At 50.8% G+C, this 18,194-nt stretch overlaps 1 protein-coding gene across 2 annotated transcripts in view; it reads right to left on the minus strand.

The window, feature by feature from the left end:
- Positions 1–209: 209 nt before the first annotated feature.
- CCNJL (cyclin J like) overlaps positions 210–18,194 on the minus strand; it is a 49,915-nt gene continuing 31,930 nt past the window's right edge. For both annotated transcript variants that reach the window (XM_058545196.1, XM_058545187.1), the window contains exons 4-6: positions 6,075–6,377; positions 3,885–4,044; positions 210–2,343 (exon numbers count right to left, since the gene is read on the minus strand). In XM_058545196.1, the coding sequence (XP_058401179.1) occupies positions 1,920–2,343; positions 3,885–4,044; positions 6,075–6,377 (887 nt within the window). In that variant the 3' untranslated portion in view covers positions 210–1,919. The remainder of the gene's footprint in view (positions 2,344–3,884; positions 4,045–6,074; positions 6,378–18,194) is intronic.

Genomic DNA, 18,194 nt, shown 5'->3' on the forward strand with positions numbered 1-18,194 from the left:
GTCAAGCTGTACTCACTCCTGCTGCCTGTGTCCCCAGGGAGGCCCAGCTCCAACGCAGACAACAGGACGCAGCTCCACAGAAGCCGGTCTCACTGTCACCCACCCCTACAACCTCTCAGCAGGAGAGGCGACTCCCACCCACCGGGGCTGATGGAAGAGGGCGGGGGGCTGGTCGAGAGAGACGCCAGGAAAAGAACTGCGAGACCAGGAGCAGGTGATGTGTTTATTGCAGGATGTCTTTTTCTGGGGGCCGGGCTGGCTGTGAGGCTCTATTGGGGGCCCCTCACAAGCGCCCAGCCCCCGAAGAGACAGACACAATAACTTGGAATCCAAACCAGTTGCACATAAATAAAAGGAGGTTGGCAAAGGCAAAAGAGAAAAACAACAAACAAACGTGCAGTTTCCTACGCTAGTGTGACAACGTGGCGGCGCCCTATCCACGTCCAGTCTCTCTTCTCATTCCCCTTCCACGACGAGGCGTCACCTGCCCTGAAAACCCCCTTCGGATCCGACTCAGCAGCCTGCAGCCGCCTTGGGGCAGTCCCCCTGCTGCAGTCTCCTGGACTGGCCAACGAGTCAAGCAAACCAACGTGGGTTCTTAAAAAACAAACCAAAAAATGCTTCCGTGGTTCTGTGCACCTCCCAGTTCTGACGAGTGTACAATGTGTCCCCAGACCCTGAACCAACCAAAAAAGCATGCTGAGCACCAGCTGCCAGTCAAAATAAAAACATATTGCACACGGTTACAAGAACCTTCCTGAGAGCCCTCTGCTGCAGATACCCAAATAGTGGCTTCCGATCCAATCGGTCACTGGCCTGTCAGTGGTGGTGTCACATACCCTTGTACACCCCCCACGCCCAAATCCAGTCAGCATTAAGCACACATTTCACATTATTATCCTTTGCTTTTAGCCAAACCCAAAGCTGAGGCTGGGCTTAACCTCACACACATAAACATGCGTGTGTGGGGGGTGTTGGTTTTAAACCTCTGTCTACATTCAACAACCTTTTTCCTCCAGGTGATTATCGAAGTTCTACAAGTGAACACAGCATCCAAGATGTGGAATCTTCTGGAATCGAGAGCCTAGAAAGTGGTTCTCCCTAACCATACGCTTTTGAAAAGGGAGCTCTGTTGTCACCCACTGGTCAGCCACAAGCCGGGTTACAACCTACAAACCCCCACGTGGGACAGTGTGGCAATCAACATTATTTTTCTCCTAAGGAATTTTCAAGTATCACAAAATCCCTGATGCAGTATGTAAACAAGACATCTTACTGAACAGAAAGCTAGGTCACTTCGGGAAGCAGCAGCACGTGAAATATCTAAAAGGCCGAATAAGGTTTTAGGTTCGACGACAAAGGCAAGACAACCGCCCGCCCACCATGCCTCAGAAGGCAGACAGTCAGGCATCAACACACACTGGGCCCCCTGTGCGGGGCCAGGGAAAGAAAAGCACCCAATACGGCATCTACTGGGGTCCTGAGAACACGTCAGGCTGCCCCTTCTTTTTCAGTGATGTAGCTGCCATCGGCAAAGAATAAAGGAGTCTTTGATACTAAAAAGCAGACATGCTCACGGACTGGTGGTCTGCATCCAGTTCCCAGTCTCCTGGCCTTGTAGCAGGGCTTTCTGGATTCCCTGGGCCCCCGCTCCAGGGAACAGCCACAGAGCCATCTCCTTGCACCCCAGCCACATGCAGAAGACATCTTCCAGAGGAACGCTCTTGGGTGAGGTATGTCATTGACTGTTTTGCTCTGGGTCAGTTTTAACTAGAAAGAGCGTGGACCCTCTCCATTCAAGGGCAACGAGGCTCTGCGGGGACAGCCTCCCAGTTGCCTTGCTCCGCTGAGCTTCCCTCGCCAGTGTCCTCTTCCTCTGCCTGGGTCTCCAAGGCCTCCCTGCGTGGCCCAAAGGGGCCCTATCTATCGAAGCAGCCTGTGGGGAACGCGTGGCTCCCGCTGAAGAAGCTGTTTCTGTAGGTGGCAGCGAGGCAGTGCCTGGGCTCGGCTGCAATGGCCATCTGCATGCTGAGGGATGTGGGGAGGGGCACGGGACACACGTCCAGAGGCTGGAGGGTGGGGTATGGGGCATGCAAGGATGAGCCAGTGCCCCCCGAGAGCAGGCTCCCTGAACGGTGGCCCTGCAGGGAGTCCCGGTAGGCCAGGCACAGGTCCTGCACGGGGGTCTGGAACTGCACCAGGGCCGGCGTTGTCGGCTGGCTGAGGGCGGCGTAGGCGGGCGGCTGGAACAGCACTTGAGTGGAGGCTGGGGGTGTGCCAGGCACCATTGCCAAGGCCTGGCTCTTGACTGCGACGGCATCCTTGAGGACATTGTCATAAGCTCTGAAAGGTAAGGACCTGGGTGAGACTTGGAGGTCAAAGGCCACAACACCAGACACCTGAGGGGGCCTCCACCTGCCTTGCTTAGTGAGATCCAAGGACATCTGTGTGTTCTTAATGCCTGGCCTTGCCCAGCCTGTGCTCACCGCCTACCACTGCGCCTCAGCTGTTCTTTGACTTAACTCAGGCCTCAGATCTCAGCCTGAATCTGCTTCCTACAAACAAAACCTCTTCTGACTCCTCAAGATCAGCCCAGCTGTCCCTGGAGCCCCTGTACTGCCCCACCTCAGCAGTCAACACCCCAGATGGTAACTTCCAGGGTACTACCTGGCCCCTCGTGCCAAGTGCAAGCTCTGAGAGGGAGGACCCCGTCTGCTTTTGCACATCACTGCATCCCCACACCTGACACAGTGCCCGACAGAGACAGGGCAGAGCTCCTGGTCCCTCAAGGCACTTCTGGTGGCCCCATCCCCAGCCGGATCACTCCTGAGCCAGCAGATCCCAAGCAAGTTGCCCCCTGGGGCCTAAGTTTCTCCATCTGAAAAGGGGGATGGAACAGGTTTTTTATCATCTCAAAAAAAAAAGTTCCTCATAAAGCTTTTAGGGAAAACAAATCGATGAGAGGCTTATGTAACAAAAGAGCAAAGGGAGGCTTGCAGCAGATCTGAGAAGGCGGCTGTCCCAGAGCAACAACCATGGTGAAGAGGCAGGGCTGGTGGCTAAGTACCCAGGGCACCCATCCTCACTCAGACCAGATCACGCTCTCTGGCTCTGGTACCTTCTAAAAGGTACACATTTTAAACATTTTAGAGGAATGAGACAAGGGTAGCCGGCAAAACTCCCCACATTGGAGGCTGAGAGGTGGCCCTTCAGGGCCCCAAGGGCTTTTGCTGTGACCACCCTGCCCCACTCCCCCCTGCAGCCAGTGGGGCCAGCATCCAGGAGATGCTGCCACCTGTTGGGTATAGCCAGGTAGGAGTTTTCTGTCCTCTGTCCTCCTCCCTGTGGTCACTACTTTTGCCTTGACATCGGTTCATGGTATGATGCCTTGAAGCATCCTCTCTGATCCACTGATACATCCTCTCTGATACACTGAACGTCTCTTCCCCAAGATTCCCAGGGACCCCTGCAAGGAGGCTGTGGCCTCTTAGGGTAAGCCAATCTGGCCTTAGCTGGCTAAGAGGTCAGCTTTGTGGCCATGTCTGAGAAAAGAAGCTTATAACGACAGTCCTTCAATGTGATCGTCTAGGAGATTATACTGGAACTCAGATCAAAGAACCCAGACATTTAGAAGGATGTGCACACAGCCCCTCTTCTCCCTCACTCCTTGACCCTAAAATTGTAAGCCCAAAGCTACCCAAAATAGGACGGACCAACTCTCCAAATCCCAATTCTATTAGGAGACACCATGGCCCACTTTACGTGAGACACCAGCTGGGGGAACCACCAGAAGCTCAGACCTCGGGCAACCGCCGGACGTGGGCCCAAGAGCAAGTGGAACCTGGATATTTCAGAAACATGGAAGGATCAGGAGGGGAACTTACACCAGCAGGATTTCGATGCAGGTGCTGAGATGTTCCAGGGAGTAATTTGAGATCCTCTGCAGGTCTCTGGTCCAGTAGGGAGAAAGCTGAAGGCAGATCCTAGCGGCCCCCACACAGGCTGCAGCGACCACCGAAGGCTGGAACTTGTAGAAAATATGATCTGAAAGGGAATTGCAGAGGGAGTCAGCATCATAAAGCCTCACCCTGGAGGCCCCAGTGCCCCCCTGGCTTGAGCCCCCCAAGAACTGGTAGACAAATGATTAGGTTCAAGGCTGTCATTGCTGCCACACACACACGATGAAAAATCAGAACAGTGTGAAGTTCCATTTTTGCATCTTCAACGCCTTGGCTCGCAGTCTAGATTTCTGATGTTAGCCTAAAGCAAGTGATTTTTAAAATATTGTCCATAGCTTCCAGGGGGGCTGCAGACAGAACCGCCAAACATTTGTCCTTTCTCTGGTTGTTAGGGGTGAATGATACACCATTTCCAAGGCTTCTGTTGTGGGGTGTGACTAAAGGCTACTTATTAATAAACAAAGCCTGGCCCAAAAGAGCACTCAATAAAAATCTGCTGAATGAATGAATGGCTACAAGAGTTTGATCTTCATAACCGAAACTGGCACTTGACTTAACCGTTTACCGAGGAATCTTTTGTTCCCCTCAGCTCTACTAAAGGACGATTAACAAAAAAAAATTGTATATATCAGAGCCAGCCCTGATGGCCTGGTGGTTAAAATTCGCCACACTCTGCTTCGGTGGCCCAGGTTCAGTTCAGGTGCGGAACCACACCACCTGTCTGTCAGTAGCCATGCTGTGGTGGCAGCTCACACAGAACTAGAGAGACTTACAACAAGAATATACAACTATGTACTGGGGTATCGGGGAGGAAAAAAAGAAAGAGAGGAAGATTGGCAAGATGTTAGCTCAGGGCGAATCTTTCCCAGGGGAAAAAAAAAAAAAACAGGCCAGCCTGGTGGCATAGTGTTTAAGTTTGTGCACTCCGCTTAGGTGGCCCGGGGTTCACAGGTCTGGATCCCAGGACCGGACCTACGCACCACTTATCAAGCCATGCTGTGGCAGGCATCCCACATATAAAGTAGAGGAAGATGGGCAAAGATGTTAGCCCAGGGCCAATCTTCCTCAGCAAAGAAAAAAAAAAAAGACAAGTTATAATAGTAGCTAGCAATTATTGAGAGCTTATAAAAAATTGTATATATTTAAGGTGTACAATGTGATGTTTTGGTACATGTACACATTGTGAAATTATCTGAGAAATCTTAACATCCTACTAAGATATCTGGCAACATGGCAAAGCTGGTACTATTTATATGCAAAAGCAAACCTGAAACTCCCACAGTTTTCATGAACGACACTTGGTCGTCAGTGTGTTATCAAGCTGTCTTTAGTTGTTTAGGATTTTCGATGACTTCAATGTGTGCCTGTTACAGTATGAATCAGGCAGAGTGGTATTATGGTTACAGGCAGTTACAGACTCAGACTCCCCAGGTTCAAATCCTAGCAATGACCTTGGCTAAGTTACCTCACCTTTTGAGCATCAATTGAGGAACCTGATTTGTAGAAGGAGAGCAGCAGATTATCATTATCATGTGGAGTCGTTGTGAGGTTTAAATGAGATAATGTATGCAAAGCACTAAAATAAGGTGACTGGTACACACTAAGCGCTCAATTAATGCTTGATATCACAATTACTGATATTGTTACTCATGACCATTTTTGATCTGTAGTGGATCAGGTGGTCGTATCAACAGTATTTCTGAGCCAGTATTTTATCTAATACCTAGATTTTAAGACATTGGGAAGATGAGATTCAAATAAAAATCCCCAAACAGGGTAACTTTATTGCTAAAGCAGATGTAAACATAATCCCCTCCCCCACCTCATCTGTATGACGACAGCTCTTCAGAAATGACCCATACCTCAGGACCTGTGCTACTGAGCTCATTTGCAGTGTTCCAGGTTACCATAAGAAAAATCACCAGGTGATCAGTGAGTCTGTAGGGTACCAGCTGCCTGGATATAAACTGCTCTTTCTCTTTTTGGTGTGATTTGGTGACTTGGGTGGATGGGCCCCAGGCAGTAAGGACTCCTTGAGGACATGCCTCTCTGTGCCACCCGATCCCGGCCCGTGTGGGTGGGGAAGGGGTGAAAGATCCTGACATTGGGCCCCACCTTGCAGGGTGACCTCTAGGAAGTAGTGGGCGTACTCCTTGAGACACTCTTTGGTCTTGCGGGGGCAGGTGGTGGGCCAGCTGTGGCAGTGGTGGTCCTTCTGGCTGACAGAGGCCAAGAGGTAGTAGTCCAGGAAATGGGCAGGCGTGGGCAGGCAGAGGTTCCAGCTGAAGGCCTCCAGGAGCAGCATCTCCATGCTCAGCAGCTCCTTCTTGGTGAGGGTGAAGTTCTGGCTGCTCAGGATCCTCGTACTGTTTATCTGCTCCAGCTTGGGGACGTGGTCTTCCCTATCCTCGAACTTACCTGTGGGAGAAGCAGAGGTTACTGGAAGACAGCACTTGCCTGCACCCAGGAAGAGCGGGAGTGCAAGGTGGGGGAAACGGGTGAAGGGATCAGAAGGTACAAACTTTTAGTTGTAAGATAAACTAGTCCTGGGGACATAATGTACAGCATGGTGACTGCAGTTCATAATACTGCATTGCATATTTGAAAGTTGCAAAGAGTAGATCTTCCAAGTTCTTGTCACAAGAAAAAAAATTGTACTATGTGAGGTGAAGGATGTTGACCAAAATTATTGTGGTGATCATTTCACAACATGTACATATATCAAATCATTATGTTGTACACTTTAAACTAATACAATGTTATATGCCAATTATATCTCAATAAAACTGGAGGAAAAAAAAAAGAGAAGTGACATTATGCAACTTCCAGGGTGAGGCTTTGCAACTTCCGCCTTCGCACCTTGGAATGGCATACTGAGACCTCCAGGGAAGGAAGCAAGTCTAGTCTATCGGAGGTGAAGAGACCACAAGGAGAACCAAGGTGTCCAGACAACAGCCAGCATCAACTCTGAGAAGTGTGAGGGAGGCCATCCTGGACCTTCCAGCCCAGCTGATCCTCCACCAACTGTGTGCACAAGCCCAAGGGAAACCAGTAGAGGAAGCACCATGCAACCCACATCAGTGCTGTTTTAAATCACTAAGTTTTGGAGTGTTTTGCAGGAATAGGTAACTGGAATAGGGACAGTAGCGAAAAGATGTGAAACCCTGCAAATGTCACAGAGCTCGGAAAGTACTGAAGGAACAATGAATAAATACTGGAAGGTCCTGGAAATAAACTGCATGAAATAAAGCTACACGGAGCTAAATACAAACAAACAAAAATAAAACACGAGCCTTGGGTTATCCCACGGACGAGTCCAGGGAACCGAGCAATGCCTGGCAGTCACGGTTGTGGCGGCTCCAGCAGCAGCCTCCACTGTGGGAGGCTCTGCAGGTGGCTGCTGGGACCTCCCAGCTTCAACACGCCTGACTCTGGGGAAACCACGCACACCTGGCTGTGGCCTCCGTCACTGCGGTTCTCTGAAGGCACCGTGCCCTCCTTGCCCACAAGCCTCGTCTATGCAGCCCCTCTGTCTGGAACGCCCTTTCCCACCCCCTCTTCACTCAGCCTTGTCCTTCATCTTCAGAGTCACCACCCTTGGAAGCCCTCCCTGACCACAGTGCCCACGTACTACCTGACCCCACATCAGATGCTGAGCCATGAGGCCTGGCCTCAGTCTGGTCACCTGTGGCCTCCAGGCCCAGCCTCGCAGGGTACAGAGCAGCTGCTGAGCAAGTGTCAGCAGAGGCCGTGGGGCTGCCGGGCAGAGCTCCAGGCATACGTGTGTGCTGATCAAGGGAGCAGCGAGCAAAGCATCCACACACCTGTGAATGACTGGGAGCGCCTCTGACCCAGTTCTCATCAGTCTCACGCTTCTTAGGAGAGAGAAGGAAGTAACCGCTACAGGCTGCCCTCCTGCAGACACAACACCTTCCTCAGGAAGGCCTCAGAATACATCACCGAGAAAGGAAACACCGACTCTTGGAGGCCAGTGTCTGCATCTTCAGCGAGCCAGGCAACAGCCCACTAAGTGGGCAAATGGCGTTGAAGTGAAGTTCTGGTCTTGATGGGCAGGAGCAGAGCGAGTGGAAACGTACACACGGGAGCAGAGACGACTGCCGACCGGTTCCTAAGCAGCTCACGGCACCCACAGACTCCGTCTCCTTCCTGAGCCCTATCCATCACAGCTCAGCCTGGCACGGCACCGCCCCCATAGCATACACCTTCCCTTAACTTGCACGCTAGGGCAACTCAGGCAGTAAAGGCAAGATCTACGCTGCCCAAGGGGGAGAGCCTCTTGTACGGCTGGAAATCCTGGGGGCCTGGCTGACCAGGCCATGCCGGCCTCCGCAGCCTCATCCCCAGGCTCTCCCTCCCCAAGCAGAGGATCCTGCCCCATGGAAGTCTGACCCCTCCTCCACCTGGGAGTGCTCGACCCCTCACCCACCGTGTCATGTGTCCTCCAGAGCTCAGCTCAGAGGCCAATGGATGTCATCAAGGCACTTCTCCCACTCAGACTGCTTGTTTAATATCAAGCATTAATATTAATGGCCAGCACCTGACTTTTAATAGGTCATTAATGGGTCTCAGCCCCTAGAGGACAGGAACCATGTCCAACCCATTCGCTGCTGTGCCCCCAGGTCCCAGCACATACTAGGTGCTCAATGAATATTCGTTCAAAGAATAAACGGTTCTCTCCGGATAGTGGGATTTGGGGCCATTTGAACTGTTCTCTGATGATCTCTGATTACCTGTATTCTCTCATTTTTCTCCAATGATTATGTATTTTGTGCAACTTAAAAAGAAAAAATATTTTTTTTGCAAAATTGTCAAGGTTTCCTTGAACCTTGCGCTGAACTGGGCCAACACTCTTCGCAGGCACTCAGTAGACAGGAGCGCTCTTCTTCCCTGGAGCAGAAGGTAGCCTGGTAAGGGTCACAGCCCAGCAGAAACGTGCACTGCACTGCGGGTGGCGGTAAGACCCTTCCAGGGCATTGCCGGCAGCCAGCAATCCATCCCAACCAGCAGGCGTGCTCAGTCAGACTGGTTTCCTCCCTGCCCTTGGTGCTTTTCAAACCTTTCAGAGCTCTGCCTTTTCCTCAGCCACCAGGCCCAAGAGGATGACCCTCCAATGGAAGGTGCCACGGATGACTGAGGAATCTGAATTCACCGGCTCCCTCTGCTCCCCAAGCTGTGCTTTTTGGGAACCCACCACACTGCAGACCAGAGTCCGGGAGAGCTGGGTCTGAATCCTCAGCGAGTTGGCTCTGGACCTAACAGTACTAAATTCCACAGGCCATTTGTTTCCTATCCAGGAATATGCTCCATGTGGGGATGAAATAGCCAAGCAGAATGGAAAGTGCTTAAGAAGTGCCCAACAAACGGAAACGCACAGAGCCTCATGCTGGGCCGGGCACTGTGCTTTGTGCTGGACATGCACTGGATCCTCCCAGGTAGGTTCTGTTCCGGTCCCCGGAGGCTCAGAGGAAAAGCTCATGTGAGAACTTAGCTCCACATCCACGAGTCACCTCAAAGACCCTGCTTTTAATTGCTGGCCTGCGAGCCCGGCTTAGCAACTATTCCCCAGCAGAATACATTTCGCAGCCAGAAAACATTTTACAAGTTTCCTGGTGTTGCCCGTGCCTGACAGACGTTTCCTCCCCTCCTCCCATGATTGTGAATGGGGCCGGCCCTTTGTCCCCAGCACTGCCACCAACAAGCCACCAAACACCGCCACTCAGCTGCTCGCTCCTTATCGACAATGGCACAGATAACAGATGCCTGGAAATCTTCAGGCAGTCCCCCGGGAGGGGTGGGGGACAGAAGTCCACATCTTCCAAGTCAGACAAGAGCCACAGTGTATCGACTCCTTCGATACACTTTTTATTTGGAAAATTTTCAAATCCACAGAAAAGACAAAAGAATAGAACAATGAACACAGATGACCCTTCGCCCAGATGCACCAACTGCTGACACGGAGCCACATTTGCCGTGCGTGCACGCGTGTCTATGTGTGTGTGTATAAAAACTGGTTTTGTTAGACCATTTCTAATTAAGTTACACATGTGACATGCCACCCCTGGACACTTCATCATCCATCCCTGAGGTCATTTTCCTACATTATCATAATGCTATTAGCAATCCTAAGAACATCAGCATTAATGCAATAACAGTTTCTAATATTCAGTCCACATTTGACTTTCCCCCAAGGGCCCAAAAAATGCCTTTTATAACCTTTGTTCTTTTGGATCCAGATGCAACAAGGCTCACACATGGTGTCTGTTAGCTCTCTTTAGTGCCCTTTTTTGTTTTCATGACACCAACTCTCTGGATGACTCCAGGCCAGTTGTCTTGTAAATGCCCCACCTTCTGGACTGCCTCATTGCTTCCTCATGATCAGACAGTGTGGGCAAGAGAACTGTGCTTCTTACCAGATCACCTCGGGAGTTATTTAACATCAGTTTGTCCCAGCAATAGTGATGCTACGTTTGATCGCTGGGTTAAGGTGGTGACATTAGGTCTCTCAATTTTAAAGGCACCATTTTCCGGGCCGGCCCCGTGGCTTAGCGGTTAAGTGCGTGTACTCCGCTACTGGCGGCCCGGGTTCGGATCCCGGGCGTGCACCGACGCACCGCTTCTCCAGCCATGCTGAGGCCACGTCCCACAAACAGCAACTAGAAGGATGTGCAACTATGACATATAACTGTCTACTGGGGTTTTGGGGGTAAAAAAAAAAAAAAGGAGGAGGATTGGCAATAGATGTTAGCTCAGAGCCGGTCTTCCTCAGCAAAAAGAAGAGGATTGGCATGGATGTTAGCTCAGGGCTGATCTTCCTCACACACACACACAAAAAGGTACCATTTTCCTGTGAAATTAATAAGTAATCTGTGAGGTGACACCTTGAGACTCTGTGAATATCCTGTTTCCCAACCTTTAACTCAATGGTTTGGCACCCATGGATGATCCTCTCCTGAATAAATTATTACATAGGGGTTAAAAAGAATTTTCAACAATTCTATCATTCCATCCACATTTTTCTTTTTGGATGTTCACAACAATGCCTTTTAGGACCCTCTGCACACCTGGCTGACTGATTCCTCCGGCCGCTCCCAAGGGCTGGTGCAAAGAGCGCCTGGGCGATCCCCAGCAGGTCGCACAGTTAGTGGACTGATGACCATGAGTACAGCCACGTGGTCTAAACTCTTGACCACAGGACTAGGCCACAGTGGCAACACTGTCGATCCAGCGAGCCTCAAGAGAGACACTCACAAACTGGCTTTTCTTTTTTTTAAACGGCATTTTTAAAATTGTGGTAAAATGCACATAAAATTTATCATTTTAACCATTTTTAACTGTACAGTTCAATGGCATCAAGTACATTCACACTGTTGTGCAACCAATCTCCAGAACTCTTTCATCTGGCAAAACTGAAACTCTATACCCATTAAACAAGTCCCTGTTCCCCCGCCCCCAGCCCCTGGTAACCACCATTCTCCTTTCTGTCTCCATGAACCGACTACTCTACAGACAGGCTCTTCTCCTTCCACCTACTGTCCTAGCAATCAAGCCTTAAGCAGACCGAACAAGATTCCTGACTTTTCTGAATTAGAGCCAAGAGAAGCAATACTTTCAACTGCTTAAAAAATAAACCAACCTGCTTTATTTTGGAAATTTTTAAATATACCAATTAAAAAAAATAGAGAAAATATTATAATGAACCCCCATGAATGCATTACCCGCCTCCAACAGTCATCACCATTTACCCTGCCTTTAGAAAAACTCTTAAACAGAAAGGTAAACAGCACAGAACAGGACTCTGTGAAAAGTCAGTGTTGCCCCATTTCTGATGCCCAGGCCCAGCGCTGCTCACACTCCACTGGACGGGCTGCTTTACCTACTGCTCCCAGTTAACCCCCTCAACAGTCCTCCATGCTTGTTGACAGACTCATGCAGGGCTACCTGCTGCCCATTCAGGAGCTAGAGGCTCAGAGATGAGGCCCAAGTTTCCTTCTAAAGAGAACCAGGTTTTAAAGCAAGAGCTGCTACTCTTCCTTCCTCAAGAAATGCAATTTCTTTAAAAGTAGGCACAGCTACTCTTCCCCATGAAGGGCCACTCTCCTATTTTAGTCTTTTTTCTCCCTCTTTTCATCTGAGAATGAGAAACAAAATCTAATCAGAATTGAGACCCTGTGGCTACCCCACACCCCTGAGCCGCCAGCCCCCTGCCCTACGCTGTATGGTGCTGATGTTAAACGGAATGGAGGGAGGTGCTGATGTTAAATGGAATCAGAGGGATGAAGCGCTGCCCCAATGGCTTTCTGGCCTTGCCCGGCCCTCCAGGTGGGGTCTGACATCATCCTGGGTGACTGTGGGAAGTGCTGGGCAGTAGAAGTGCTGGGGACCCAAGAAAAGAGAGAAAGCTCTAGTGAAAAGGGCTTTTCCTAGGGGAGGAAGCCCTGGGCCCATTAGTTCCCAGGCAGGGCCAGGCTGAATGGAGACCTTTCTGATGCTAATTCTTTCTCAGATTCTTCCTTCCTCAGAGGGGAGAGAAGTGGCCACCAGAACTTGCCAGCTTTATTTATAGCTTGTCCTGAGAATAGTTAATGATGGCCCAGGATCCCGTGACGTGGGGGAGCCCGGATTCTGGGAGCCGGGTTGGAAACAGGTGAGAATGCCCCTTCCAAGGGCCTCAAGTTCAGGCTCAGGTGCCGGCTTCCCATTCTGCCTCCCTGTTACAACTTGCATGATTTCAGGCAATCACCTGGAAACCTACACGTCAAAGGGTGGTGGTGAGGGCCTGAGGAGCGCAGGTCACGTGACTGTACACGCAGGAAGGGCTCCAGAAATGGTAGCAGCCGCTGCTGTGTTATTTATTGAACATGGTGTGTATTCTTTGCACCCCAGACCTGGGATCTTCTAAAGTCCTGTTAGTTGGGCAGAGATGAACTAGAGTTGGTAGCTGATGCTACAAGACATTTTCTTACAGGCTCTGGAAAAAGGAATGGAAACAAGCCCAAGAAAAGGCTCCCCCACCCCTACCTGATCCCACTGGCCAGGCTGTGCTGGACGCCCAGAGTGGACACTAGAGTGACTCCAGCCTCCTTCCCCTGGACTGTGACCTTGAACTCCCACCCTCCAGCTGGTGGTTCCAAGGTCCACAGAGAGGGAGGCAAAGGGGAGTGTGGGGTCCAAGGCCTTTCCCAGATGGGCCACCGAGCTGGTTAGCAAGAGGCAGAGAATCTGCACACCAGGATGTGAGCTCTGGAGGGCAGGGAGTTCCACATGTGGTTCCCCCGCTGCATGCCAGGCTCTGCGCACAGCAGAGCACAGCAGGCAGCACGACACGCAGGCAGCCCTCAGGGAGGGGAAGCCTCCACGGGCTGTGCTTGTTATGCCCTTCACACGTGCTCTCAGTTCATTCCGGTAACAACCCCAGGAGGCTGGGAGTGTTTTCCACATGGAGTCAGAAGCTCAGAAGGGTTAAGTGATTTGCCCCAACCACCCAGCTGGTACGGGACAAAGCAAAATGAAAAGTCTGGCTGGCTGCTCCATGAGGGTAGGGACCACATCTGTCTTGTAGAACATTATAGATCCCTGCCGCCAGGCACGGCATCTGGCATAAAGTCAATACTTAATATATTAAGAGTTGTGTTTTTTAAATGAATGAATAAACGGCTCCAAAGTCCAGAGCTTTCTATACCACAAGCCGGAAATCTCAGATACAGCCTCGAGGATCCCTGCTATCTGGGAAAGTCTCCATAATGGGTACATCTATCTGGGTGCAGGAATTCCCATGGATGTGGGTGTCAGGCCAGTTGCGGCCCCTCCCTATGGAATGGCCCCATTCTCCGCAAACACCCTTGTCTTCATCCTCCCCTCTGCTTATGCTACTTAGTAACTTAATTCCAGAGCCTTTTCCATTAAAAAGATCTGCATAATCAACAGGACTTCGTTTGTTCTTCCAATGACAGAACTGAAGTTGAAGAGTGAATCTCTAACGGGATATTTTCTATAATAATGGATCCCCCTCCCTCTCTGCCCAAACCAGCTTTTTTATTTAAAAAACTCTGGCTTTTTGTAGTTATTGGAGGCCAGAAGGGCACTTCCTACTCATCCCCAAAGGGGGCACTGCTCATATGTCCAGTAGACAAGTGTCTTTCTGAGACAGATTTTGAGCAATTTGACGGAGAAGCCAGGAACTGCTTTGAGGACAGTGCCCTCTGAAAAGCTGTTTTACTTCTCGACGCAGCACAGAGGGACAGCGCGTGCACTCTGATCGTCCTGGGTTCCCAGAGGCTTGGCCACTCCCTGGCTGCGTCGTCTGGGGCAAGTCTCCACCTCTCGGGCCTGTGCGATGGGAATAATAGAAGCAGACAGAACTGTGGTGAGGACGACATGAGGGCTCAGCATGCTGAGAATGGCGCCCAGGGCTCAACAAACCCTGGAACTCGCTCTGCTTTATAAACCCCTGCTTGATTCAGAACCAACAGCACAATCACAGTCACAGGAGGAATGCCAGTTTAATTTCCAGACAGGATGTGATGTTGGGGAGAGAGAAAGCCAGGGAAAGAGCAAGAAAACCCTGCAGCTATACGACAGTGCTTCGGTGGTCTTCGGGGAAGGGAGGAAGCTGTGAAGACCACAGGGGGTGGGGACCTGCTGCAGCCACGTCCAAGAGCTCCAGCCCCTTTAGGGATCTGGAGGTTGGGACACATCCTACAGAAACAAGCCTACAATCCAGCCATACCTGGACTTCAGGGGCCTGCTGGGTAGACCTGGCCTGAAGGTGGACCTGGGACCGTCCCTGGCTGAGTTCCCCTGCTTTCTCAGAAGACAAAAAAAAGGTCCTTACAGCGTCGCGGGGATGGTGGTGAACAGAAGGAATGTCTACAGACCCTGTCATTGAAGATTCATTCCACATACACGTACCTGCTATGTGCTGAGCCTGGGAGACAGTGGATCACAAAACAGATAAAGCCCCCAACCCCACGCTGTCTTACAGGGCCTCTCTCCTTTCTCTCTTAAAAGCAAGGCTGTTCTGTTCATGGCTGCACCTCCAGTCTCTGGCACAGAGTAGGGCCCAATAAATATTGAAGGAATGAACGAAAACACATTTCTGACAGGCTGAATCAGTTCCTGAGTCCAACTTTGGAAACAGAGACTACAGGTGGGGTTGCGGCTGGTTATTTTCTTCAGAAGGAAATTGTAAAACTGCCTTCCAGGTCAGAGGTGGCATTCAGCCAGCTGGGTCACACACCGGCTTCCCTTCTGGCTGTGAGGACTTCCCTGTCTCAGGATGGAGCAACTGCTGCAATGACTTCACATGGTGGCCCCAGCAAATCCCTGGCTCCTTTGTGCTCTACTTTATGAGACGCAAATGATTTTACCGACAGTCTAAAAGCAGGGTCTGTGGGGTGGGGGCCACTTGTACATGGCTGGCATCCGGGGCCAGGGTCGAGCAAGTGCTTCGTGCAGAGGAATGGAATCCTCTCCTGTAATGGTCACTGCTCTGAAGAATGCTCATTCCCAGCTCACCAGAAGCTGCTCCGGACCAGGCCTGATGGGGCTGCCGGCTGAGGAAGAGCAGAGAGTGAGTCCTTCTGGGCTGCAGTGCCCAAGGCGTGGACATCAGGGGTGCTGGGTCCTTTGTTCCAACCTCAGCTGGGAGCAGGGAGAAAGAGAGAGAGAGGCAATCTTGGCCACTTCTCTCGAGGTTAAAAGGGGAGCTGCTTCCAGACACGAGACCTGGTCCTGAGGGCTGAAGTTTCCGTCCAGATCAGTTAACATGCGGCTCTGCAGGCTCAGAAAGCAGAGCAGCCAGGAGTGCCACAGAAACCTCTCCATCTGCTGGCCCGGGTCTTCCTGGTGCAGCCAAGCAAGGAGGTGATCTGGCTGTAGGACAAAGGCTGCTGTTGTGTAGTGGCTGAGAACAAGGACTCGGGGATGGCTACCTGGGTCCCCATCCTAGCCACGCTCCTTCCTAGCCGTGTGCCCAGGGCAAATTACTTAACTTACTGAGCCTCGGTTTCCTCTTCTGTCAACCAGGGAAAATGACACTGCCTACCTCATAGGATTGTTTAAGGATTAAATGAGTAAATCCACACAAAGAACTCAGAACACAGCCTGGTATAGAAACATCCAATATATATTAGCTGTTCCATGATCACTGAGGTCAAGATCTGCCCTCCAGCCCAAATTCTGATTACAGGAAAAAAAGTAGTGAGTTTGCAAGTAATTTTTATTATTTATATTTTTTCTATTAACTTTCTACAAGGAACAAATATCACTCTCCTGCTGAGGAAAAATGGTTTAAACTTCTCAGAAGACAAGATGTCACTGATGGGACCCTAGAGGCCAGAACTGGCAGAGTAACTGCCAGAGAAGGTTCTGGAACGTGGGTCTGCCCTAGTCCAAGCCTATCCCAACATGAATCTGCTTTATAAGTACCCACAAGTCAGGGGGTGTCAGCATTTCCTAGAAGAGTCCTAGAAACCCCAACATGACAGTGACGAAGGAGAGACTTCCTGTCTAGATACCAAAATGCTTGTAATTAAAATGACGACTTAGGAGGCAGGGAGAGGCAATGCATACTCCTTGAAGACAATTGTGAAAATTCAGGCAAACACACCTCATGTCAAAATAATCTCTAATCTCACCACCCAGGGTGCAACAGGCTGGTATATTTCCCTCGGGTCTGAAAGTGGTTTTAAAACCAACCGAAGCTGCCCTGCTGGTTCAACCACCACCCATGCTGACTAGGCAGTGGGTGCCCAGTGAGGGGCAGTCTGCTGTGACCAGGGGCGTGGACTCGCCACTACGTGGAGCCCGAGTCTCCTAGGCGAGGCAAGGAAGAGCCATACTCTGGAAAACTCTCCGGCTGGTTCTCCACAGGAACAAGGGGCCTAGAGAATAAGGCCTCCAGAGCTCTGCCCTCTCCGCCTCCAGCATGAACAGCAGAATGGGTATAAAATGCAATCCTGGCCATCACAGGAGAGAAGGTACCACAGGACACAAGGGTTCACTACAGAGAGGGATCAAGATTAAAGCAAACAAAAAGAAAATAAAGTCGAATGCCTAGCTCCCAGCAGACAAACGGCCTGACGTCAGTGTCCCGGTCATTTCCCACTGTGTGAGCCACGCTGTTCTCCTAACTGTAAGGACATTCGGACTTTCTTAGAAGGGTGACTGGCTTGTTCTTGGCATGTGCCCAGAGACCTGTTGGTAAAGCCTGGCTTCAGGCTGCTTCTTTACGACGAGGACTTGATCTGTTCTGTGCTCCACTGCCTCCCTGGCTCAGCGCATAGTAGGTACATGTGTAGAATGAATCATCTTCAACCACAGGGACTGTAGACGTTCCTATTGTTCACCACTATCTCCCTGGGGCTGAACACAGCGTTAGGCATACAGCAGAGGTCAAATAAATGTGTTTGGAATGTTTCACCTGTGTGGGATCAAGGGCTCCTGAAGACTGAATGTTCAATTAACTCACGCAACTTAAGATTCCCCCTCCCCACAAAAAAACCCAGAGACCAGAACCCCAGGCCCTGGACAAACAAGTCTGGGCACTAGACTTGCTATGGCAAACGGTACAATTTCTGAGTTCCAGCCCAGCCAGCTGTCCGACAGGCACTTCACACAAAATCCCTCCCCCGAAATAGCTCTAAGCCTGCCAGTCTGCAGAGACGGGAACAGGAAATGGAAAATCACCATGTCCTCACTCACTGCTCTGCAGCACTGGAGCCCCGAGCCCCGATTAGCTCAGAGGGGGCCCTCACGTGACAGACCACTTTTTCCAGTCCGCCCTGCGCTGTGTGGCCACCAACGAAATGCCACTGATTAGAAGATGCACCATCGACGTTGCAGCAGGTTTGTGGAGGAAATAATAAACGATTGTCATGTTAAGTGCACACATCAACTGTAAGACCCATTCTGATTTCTGAAATGTGAAACTACGGCAGGGAGGAAATGCAGTATTCCTCCTGGCCACCCTTGCGTGAGACGCAGGAGCTGTTAAATTATCTCCTGGGCAGGGACAGCCACATTTCCTTGCAGACTTGGGTTTAATCCTACAAATAAATCTCATGCCTTGTCCGAAACAGACCCCGGAAAAAGGCCACCTGGAAAAATCACGCCCTTTGCATCCGCTGCCTACAATTAGTGCCCCGGAAGCCTCTCCAGCACTCCCGGCTTTGGGGAGAGCTAGTGCGCTTAACTTCCCCAGGCAGGAAGGCAGCG

This window comes from Diceros bicornis, chromosome 1, assembly GCF_020826845.1.
Source record: "Diceros bicornis minor isolate mBicDic1 chromosome 1, mDicBic1.mat.cur, whole genome shotgun sequence".
Classification (NCBI taxonomy): Eukaryota; Metazoa; Chordata; class Mammalia; order Perissodactyla; family Rhinocerotidae; genus Diceros; species Diceros bicornis.